The 8,645-nt window shown below is 49.7% G+C and overlaps 1 protein-coding gene across 1 annotated transcript; it reads left to right on the forward strand.

Moving 5' to 3' along the window:
- The first annotated feature begins 4,156 nt into the window (after positions 1 to 4,156).
- Positions 4,157 to 6,975, forward strand: LOC145337607 (large ribosomal subunit protein mL50-like). Its single transcript, XM_080182403.1, has 2 exons — positions 4,157 to 4,303; positions 5,704 to 6,975. The coding sequence occupies exons 1-2, from the start codon at positions 4,196 to 4,198 to the stop codon at positions 6,073 to 6,075; spliced, it is 480 nt and encodes a 159-aa protein (XP_080038529.1). The 5' UTR covers positions 4,157 to 4,195; the 3' UTR covers positions 6,076 to 6,975.
- Positions 6,976 to 8,645: the final 1,670 nt, after the last annotated feature.

The following is an 8,645-nucleotide window of genomic DNA, read 5'->3' on the forward strand; positions in this document are numbered from 1 at the left end:
TTCTGTGTGAAGCTGTTGACAATGTTGGAGCAGCAACGGTGAACTGAACCACTTCAATAGCTCCTGATTTATACAGGGAGGCTGAGTCTCCACTGACACTGTTAAATCCCTGATCATTGCAATTAGTTACACAAGTTTAAACAAACACATTACATCAACAGACATCTTGACCCTGATGTAAATAACTTGAATGGTGTTTCATATCAGGAACAGACTTAAACAGACATTGACCTGCAATAAAACGGAAAGTTATATTCACACAGTACTGAACCAATAGATATTTTTAAAGTACATATTTGTTCAAGGGATGTGGGAGTCTCTGGAGAGGGCAGCATTTGTTGCCCATCCCTAAGTGCCCTTGGGAAGTACGGTTCAGCTGCTAACCTCAGCTGCTTCAGCCCATGTGGTGTAAGTAAAGCCTCAATGCTGTTAGGAAGGCAGGCTGATCTGATATCTGTCCTGGGAGTGTTTGAAGGGGACAGTGCAGAGGGAGCTTTACTCTGTATCTAACCCCGTGCTGTACCTGTCCTGGGAGTGTTTGATGGAGACAGTGCAGAGGGAGCTTTACTCTGTATCTAACCCCGTGCTGTACCTGTCCTGGGAGTGTTTGATGGGAACAGTGTAGAGGGAGCTTTACTCTGTATCTAACCCCGTGCTGTACCTGTCCTGGGAGTGTTTGGTGGGGGAGGTGTAGAGGGAGCTTTACTCTGTATCTAACCCCGTGCTGTACTTGTCCTGGGAGTGTTTGGTAGGGGCAGTGTAGAGGGGGCTTTACTCTGTACCTAACCCTGTGCTGTACCTGTCCTGGGAGTGTTTGGTAGGGGCAGTGTAGAGGGAGCTTTACTCTGTATCTAACCCTGTGCTGACCCTGTCCTGGGGGTGTTTGATGGGACAGTGTCGAGGGAGCTTTACTCTGTATCTAACCCCGTGCTGTACCTGTCCTGGGAGTGTTTGATGGGGACAGTGTCGAGGGAGCTTTACTCTGCATCTAACCCTGTGCTGACCCATGCACAGTAAAAAGTCTCAACACCAGGTTTAAGTCCAACCGATTTATTTGATAATACTCACAAGCTTTCGAGGGGACTGCCTCTTCGTCAGGTGAATGGAGAGTTCTGGCCTCAGACAGAGCATATAAAGCACAGACAGTTTAGAGATTACTGATTAAAATGCGAATCCTTACACCTAACCTGCTGTTCAAGACCTGAAGTGGCTGACAATGTGAGTGGAAGGAGCACTGATCACAGGTTACAGAGATGTGTATTGTCTCCAGACAGTACAGTAAGTGAGGTTTTGCAAACCCAGGCAAGTCACGGGGGTTACGGATAGTGCAACATGAACCCAAGATCCCTGTTGAGACCGTCCTCATGTGTGCGGAACTTGGCTATCAGTCTCTGTTCAGCGACTCTGCGCTGTCATGTGTCGTGAAGGCCGCCTTGGAGAATGCTTACCCGAAGGTCAGAGGTTGAATGCCCGTGACCACTGAAGTGTTCGCCAACAGGAAGGGAACAGTCTTGCCTGGTGATTGTCGAGCGATGTTCATTCATCCGTTGTCGTAGCGTCTGCATGGTCTCCCCAATGTACCATGCTTCGGGACATCCTTTCTTGCAATGTATCAGGTAGACAATGTTGGCCGAGTTGCAAGAGTATTTACCATGTACCTGGTGGATGGTATTCTCACGTGTGATGATGGTATCCATGTCGATGATCCGGCATGTCTTGCAACAGACCATTGTTCGCAGCAAACTACCCAGTCTTCAGGAGAACAGTGACCACAATTCCACACAACCCTGCCACAGCAACCTCTGCAAGACATGCCAGATCATCGACATGGATACCATCATCACACGTGAGAATACCATCCACCAGGTACATGGTAAATACTCTTGCAACTCGGCCAACATTGTCTACCTGATACGTTGCAAGAAAGGATGTCCCGAAGCATGGTACATTGGGGAGACCATGCAGACGCTACGACAACGGATGAATGAACATCGCTCGACAATCACCAGGCAAGACTGTTCCCTTCCTGTTGGCGAACACTTCAGTGGTCACGGGCATTCAACCTCTGACCTTCGGGTAAGCATTCTCCAAGGCAGCCTTCACGACACACGACAGCGCAGAGTCGCTGAACAGAGACTGATAGCCAAGTTCTGCACACATGAGGACGGTCTCAACAGGGATCTTGGGTTCATGTTGCACTATCTGTAACCCCTGTGACTTGCCTGGGTTTGCAAAACCTCACTTACTGTACTGTCTGGAGACAATACACATCTCTGTAACCTGTGATCAGTGCTCCTTCTACTCACATTGTCAGCCACTTCAGGTCTTGAACAGCAGGTTAGGTGTAAGGATTCGCATTTTAATCAGTAATCTCTAAACTGTCTGTGCTTTATATGCTCTGTCTGAGGCCAGAACTCTCCATTCACCTGACGAAGAGGCAGTCCCCTCGAAAGCTTGTATTATCAAATAAATCGGTTGGACTTAAACCTGGTGTTGTCAGACTTTTTACTGTGTTTACGCCAGTCCAACGCCGGCATTCCCACATCCTGACCCATGCACACATTGAACATTCATGCCACACAAGGAGCAGACAGTGACCATCTGTTGAATAGTCGAGCAAGTTTGAGCAGGGCATAGTAGTGGAATTGTGATGTGGAGATGCTGGCATTGGACTGGGATGGGCACAGTAAGAAGTCTCACAACAACAGCTTAAAGTCCAACAGATTTATCTGATATCATGAACTTTCAGAACACTGCTCCTTCGTCAGGTGAGTGGAAAGGTGGGTTCACAAGCATGGCATGTATATAGATGCAGACTCAATTGGAATATAATGGTTGGAATGTGAGTCTTTACAAATTATCAAGTCTCTACAGGTACGGATAATGCAAGTGGAGGAGGGGATGATCACAGGTTGAAGAGATGTGAACTGTCTCAAGCCAGGACAGTGAGTAGAATTTTACAAACCAAAGCCAAATGGTGGGGATTATTGTAGTGTGACGTGAACCCAAGATCCCCATTGAGGCCATCCTCATGCATGCAAAACTTGGCTATTTTGGTTCTGCAGGGTTCCCTGCAGAGTGAGCTGGGTGATTCCCTGGGGAGTGAGCTGGGGAAAGGGATACCCTGAGGAGAGGGCTGGGGGGATTTCCTGGGGAGTGGGCTGGAAAAGGGGATTCTCTGGGGAGTGGGCTGTGGGAGGGGATTCCCTGGGAACTGGGCTGGGGGAGGGGATTCCATTGGGTAGTGGGCTGGAGGATTCCCTGGCATGCGGGCTGAGGGATTCCTGGGGAGTGGGCTGGAGGGGGGTACTCTGGGGAGTGGGCTGGGGTAGGGGATTCCCTGGGAGTGAACTGGGGGTGGGGGATTCCCTGGGAAGTGGGTTGGGGGAATTCCCTGGATAGTGGACTGGGAGGATTCCCTGGTGAGTGGGCTGGGGGGGTTCCCTGAGGAGTGGGCTGGGGGGAGGTTCCCTTGGGAGTGGGCTGGGGGGGGTTCCCTGGAGAGTGAACTGGAGGAGGGGATTCCCTGGGGAGTGGGCTGGAGGATTCCCTGGCGTGCGGGCTGAGGGGTTCCTGGGGAGTGGGCTGGGGGAGGGGATTCCCTGGGGCGTGAGCTTGGGGGGATTCCCTGGGGAGTGGGCTTGGGGGGGATTCCCTGGGGAGTGGGATGAGGGGGATTCCCTGGGAGTGAGCTGGGGGTAGGGGATTCCCTGGGAAGTGGGTCGGGGGAATTCCCTGGATAGTGGGCTGGGAGGATTCCCTGGGGAGTGGGCTGGGGGGGTTCCCTGAGGAGTGGGCGGGGGGGGGTTCCCTTGAGAGTGGGCTGGGGGGGGTGTTCCCTGGGGAGTGAACTAGGGGAGGGGATTCCCTGGGGAGTGAACTAGGGGAGGGGATTCCCTGGGGAATGGGCTGGGGGAGGGGATTCCCTGGGGGGGGTGGGCTGGGGGAGGGGACTCCCTGGGGGGAGGTGAGGACCTCGTCACTGGACTACATCTTCCAGAGGGCAATGAGTTGGCCGGCTGGTTTGACGCCTGCGCAGATTGAGAGTTCAGCACGCGCTTCAGGGTGCCGGCCGCCGGCACGGAAAGAGGCGGGGCCTATTCTGGCGCAGGCGTGGTGGCCGTGGACGGTGCCAGGACTGGTGCAGTCCGCGGCTGCGCGGATGTAGTTCCAGCTCCTTCCGGGTGGTTGCGGCATGGCGGCGGTGTTGAGGCTGAAAGCAGGACTGAGCTGCGGGAGGCTCCTGATGACCGGCTGCAGAGCGTCCGGTACCGGGACCGGGGCAGCACAGCAGGATCCGGGGGTGCGGATTAACCTCCATAGCAACTGGGGGGTGGGGCGGGGGTTAATCTCCACAGTAACTTGGAGGTCAGGGGGGTTAAATCTCCATAGCAACTGGGGGGTGGGGGGGTTAAATCTCCATAGCAACTGGGGGGGGTGGGGGGGTTAAATCTCCATAGCAACTGGGGGGGTGGGGGGGGTTAAATCTCCATAGCAACTGGGGGGGTGGGGGGGGTTAAATCTCCATAGCAACTGGGAGGTTAGGGGTTGAGGGTCCCACCCTGGGGCAAGGCAGCTTGGGGTAGCTGTCAATTTGATTTACATAAGAACATAAGAAATAGGAGCAGGAGTAGGCCATCTAGCCCTTCGAGCCTGCCCCGCCATTCAATAAGATCATGGCTGATCTGTTGTGGCTCAGTTCCACTTTCCCGCTCTCTCCCCATAGCCCTTAATCTCCTTGCCTATCAAAAACCCATCAACCCGCGTCTTAAAAATATTTAGCGAGGCAGCCTCCACCACTTCAACGGGCAGAGAATTCCAGAGATTCACCACCCTTTGAGTGAAGAAGTTCCTCCTCAACTCCGTTCTAAACCGCCCCCCCTTTATCTTGAGGCTGTGCCCCCGGTCCTACTGTCCTTTCTGAGCGGGAAGAGTCTCCACCTCTATCCTATCCATCCCATTCATCATCTTATATGTCTCAATGAGATCTCCCCTCATTCTTCTAAACTGTAACGAGTGCAAGCCTAGTTTATTCAGCCTCTCCTCATGATTTATTATTTGCTACATGCATTGGTGTACAGTGAAAAGTACTGTTTCTGGCATGCTATATGGGCAAAGCATACCATTCATAGAGAAGGAAAGGAGAGAGTGCAGAATGTAGGTTATTTTTAATTCATTTACAGGATGTGGGTGTCGCTGGAAGGGCCAGTATTTATTACCTGTCCCTAACTGCTCTCCATTTCAGAGTCAACCACATTGCTGTGGCTCTGGAGTCACATGTAGGCCAGACCAGGTAAGGATGGCAGATTGTCTTCCCTAAAGGACATTAGTAACTCAGATGGGTTTTTATGACAATCAACAATGGTCTTACAGTATCCTTAGACTTTTAATTCCAGATTTTTATTAAATTCAAATTTCACCGTCTGCCGTGGATTTGAACGCGAGTCCCCAAAGTATTATCATGAGTCTCTGGATTACTCGTCTGGTGATAATACCATTATGTCAGTGCCTTTCCTCAATCGTACAGTCATAAAGTTTTAGAAGCATAGAATGAGAGTAAAAGATAGAATTGGAAGGTATGCTGGGCACAGCTTGAAAGAAGTTCTGGTGCCATCTTCAGCAATAATCTGTCTGATATTGGTCGGTCTGATTTTAGTGGGATGCCATTTTCTAACTTGGACCTATCTCTCTCTTTATCCCTAGGACTCCCTGGCCAGACCTCCTGCTCGGAGCCGGAAATACCAGCCCCCTATTCAGCTGGAAGAGAGGGTTCGGGCAGCACTGGAACGGGTGACAGGTTCACCTGCTGCCCCAGGCTGGCAGGAGACCCAGCTGGGCGAGGGTGAGAGGTTTCGCCTCCTCTGTGAGCTGGCCCATGAGCTCAGCCACCCGGTGCCCAACTCCCGGCTCCACCAGATGAGGAGACCGGCTGATCTCCTGAACTTTTACCAGCAGCCGGCCAACTCAGAATCCTTCGCCTTCCAGGAGCTGGCACACTCAGAGCTGCCCCAGAATCTCCGGATCAACTGGGCGTACAAGGAGAGTGGAGGCGGTGACGGAATGTATCCGGGCTGAACAGTGAATGAGGAGCCTATATGGTCTCAGTGGAGGGCAGTCGATGTCCTTACTTCACAGATCAGGAAATGACATCCCTTGGTTTCTGTCACTTTGGGATGATGGACAGTTTTTCCCCAGAGGAGCTTGCAGGGAATTCTATTTGCTGAACTTAAAAGAGGTGAATAAATCTCATGTTGAAGGCGTCAAAGTATTAAGTTTATTTATTGCAGGTCTGGCAGCATCTGTAAGGAGAGAAAAGAGAATTTTGAGTCCAGGTGACCCTTTGAGTGTGTGTGAATGCACATTTACAAAGCTTCGCTCGCTAACTTGTCGGGTTGTTTGTAAAATATCTTCCATTCTCTTGTGGATGTTGCTGGAAAAGTCAGCATTGGTTGTTCAACCCTAACTGCCCTTGAACTAAGTGGCAGATAAAGCCATGTGGATCTGAAGTCACATGTAGGCCAGACTAAGTAAGGATGGCAGATTTCCTCCCCAGGTGGGTTTTTACAACAACAGACAATAGTTTTATAGTCTGTCTACTGTTAATTCCAATTTTTTAATTAGATTCTTCTTTCACTATCTGCCTGGGTGGGATTCAAACCCAGGCTTTCTGAAGCATTGTGAGTCCAGTGACAATACTGCCTCTCCTGTGTCAATATTTCTAACTGTCTCTGGTAATTGACCCCTCTGCCTGGGGCCAGTGGACATTCTTGGCTGTCTAGGTCCCTCGTAATTTTGGACACCTCTGTTAGGTCACCCCTTAGCCTCCAAGGAAAACAACATGCCTATTTAATCTCTCCTGAATTTTCAAGCCATGGCAACATTCTTGTAAATCCCTGCGCTCCAGAGCAATCCTGTCTTTCCTGTAATGTGACAAACATTTAAATAATAGTGATTAAAGTGAAAGACTATTCTCGAGCTGTTAAAATGACAATTTGATTTGTTATTGTTACAATTATTAGCATGATGAGTCAGCTGATATTGATTTGACGTGTTCCTTGTGCCATCCTGTTTGTTCTGAGAGTTTGATTGTTTCCCTGACGTGATGCCCAGGAAGTGAGAGCGCAATTGCTACAGCAAGAGATTAAACGCAACCCAAACATAAATAAAATTAGAAAAAATATTCCGCAATTCAGACAGCATCTGTGGAGAGAGAAGAACAAGAGTTAATGTTTCCGGTTGGGACAATCTCTTAGCAAAAGGCTGTCTCAACTCGAAACGTTAACTCTGGTTCTCTCTCCACAGATACCAACAGACCTGCTGAATATTTCGAACAATTTTCTGTTTTTATTTTGGATCTCTAACACTGGCTGCGTTTTGCTTCTGCGCAAATCTAATTATTAATTCATTTAATTCTTTCATGATTCTCTGATCCACTCTCGTGAGACAAAAATTGTGTGTGTGTGTGTGTGGTTGTGTCACCGTTTGTATGTGTGTACCCTCAGGCTGGGATTTTCCGATCTTGTGTGCTCTGATTTGGTTTATTGTTGTCATGTATTAGTGTACAGCAAAAAGTATTGTTTCTTCACACTATACAGACAAAATGTACCGTACATAGGGAAGGAAAGGAGGGGGTGCAGAATGTAGTGTTGCAGTTGTAGCTAGGGTGTGGGGAAAGATAACTTAATGTGAGGTAGGCCCGTTCAAAAGTCTGAGAGTAGCAGGGAAAAAGCTGTTCTTGAGTTGGTTGGTATGCGTCCTCAGCCTTTTGTACTATTTTCCTGGTGGAAGGGAGTATGTCTGGGGTGCATGGGGTCCTTGATTATGCTGGCTGCTTTTCTGAGGCAGCAGGAAGTGTAGTAGACAGTGTCAGTGGGTGGGAGGCTGGTTTGAATGATGGACTGGGCTTCGTTCATGGTCCTTTGTAGTTCCTTGTGGTCTTGGGCAGGGCAGAGCAGGAGCCAGACCAAGCTGTGATATATCCAGAAAGAATGCTTTCCATGGTACATCTGAAGAAGTTGGTGAGAGTTATACCAGACATGCCAAATTTCCTTAGCCTCTTGAGAAAGAGGCTTTGAGGGTTTTCTTAACTATAGCATCTGCATGAAGAGACCAGGACAGGTTGTTCGTTTTCTAGACACCTAAAAACTTGAAGCTCTCAACCATTTCTACTTCGTCCACGTTGTTGTAGACAGGGGCATGCACTCCATTATTCTTCCTGAAGTCGATGACCATCTCCTTCGCTTCATTCACAGCAGCCGTACCGGAGAATCCCAGCCACAGACGAGATCTGAGAATTCTGGGATGGCAAGGCGGTTAGCACTGTTACATCACAGCGCCAGGGACATGAGTTTAATTCCAGTCTTGGGTGACATTATGAAGTTTGCACATTTTCCCCATGTCTATGCGGGTTTCCTCGGGGTGCTCTGGTTTCCTCCCATGCTCTCAGGATATACAGGTTAAGTGGATTGGCCTTGCTAAATTTGCCCCTTAGTGTGCGGGGGATTAGTATGGTAAATACATGGGGTTATGAGGATAGGGCTTGGTGGGATTTTTGTTGGTGCAGGCACAAAGGGCCAGATAACCTCCTGTAGGGTTTCTATGATTCTAATTGCAGCCTCCAAGTCTGTGACTGTGTGGTGTGGATG

This window comes from Carcharhinus amblyrhynchos, unplaced genomic scaffold (assembly GCF_965287045.1).
Source record: "Carcharhinus amblyrhynchos unplaced genomic scaffold, sCarAmb.v2.hapA scaffold_53, whole genome shotgun sequence".
NCBI lineage: Eukaryota > Metazoa > Chordata > Chondrichthyes > Carcharhiniformes > Carcharhinidae > Carcharhinus > Carcharhinus amblyrhynchos.

Excerpts from the sequence above, each read along its gene's own strand:
- LOC145337607 (XM_080182403.1), top strand. The coding sequence starts at position 4,196 with ATGGCGGCGGTGTTGAGGCTGAAAGCAGGACTGAGCTGCGGGAGGCTC. Across the intron at positions 4,304-5,703 it reads CAGCACAGCAGGATCCGGGG|GACTCCCTGGCCAGACCTCC; the intron begins GTGCGGATTAAC and ends CTTTATCCCTAG.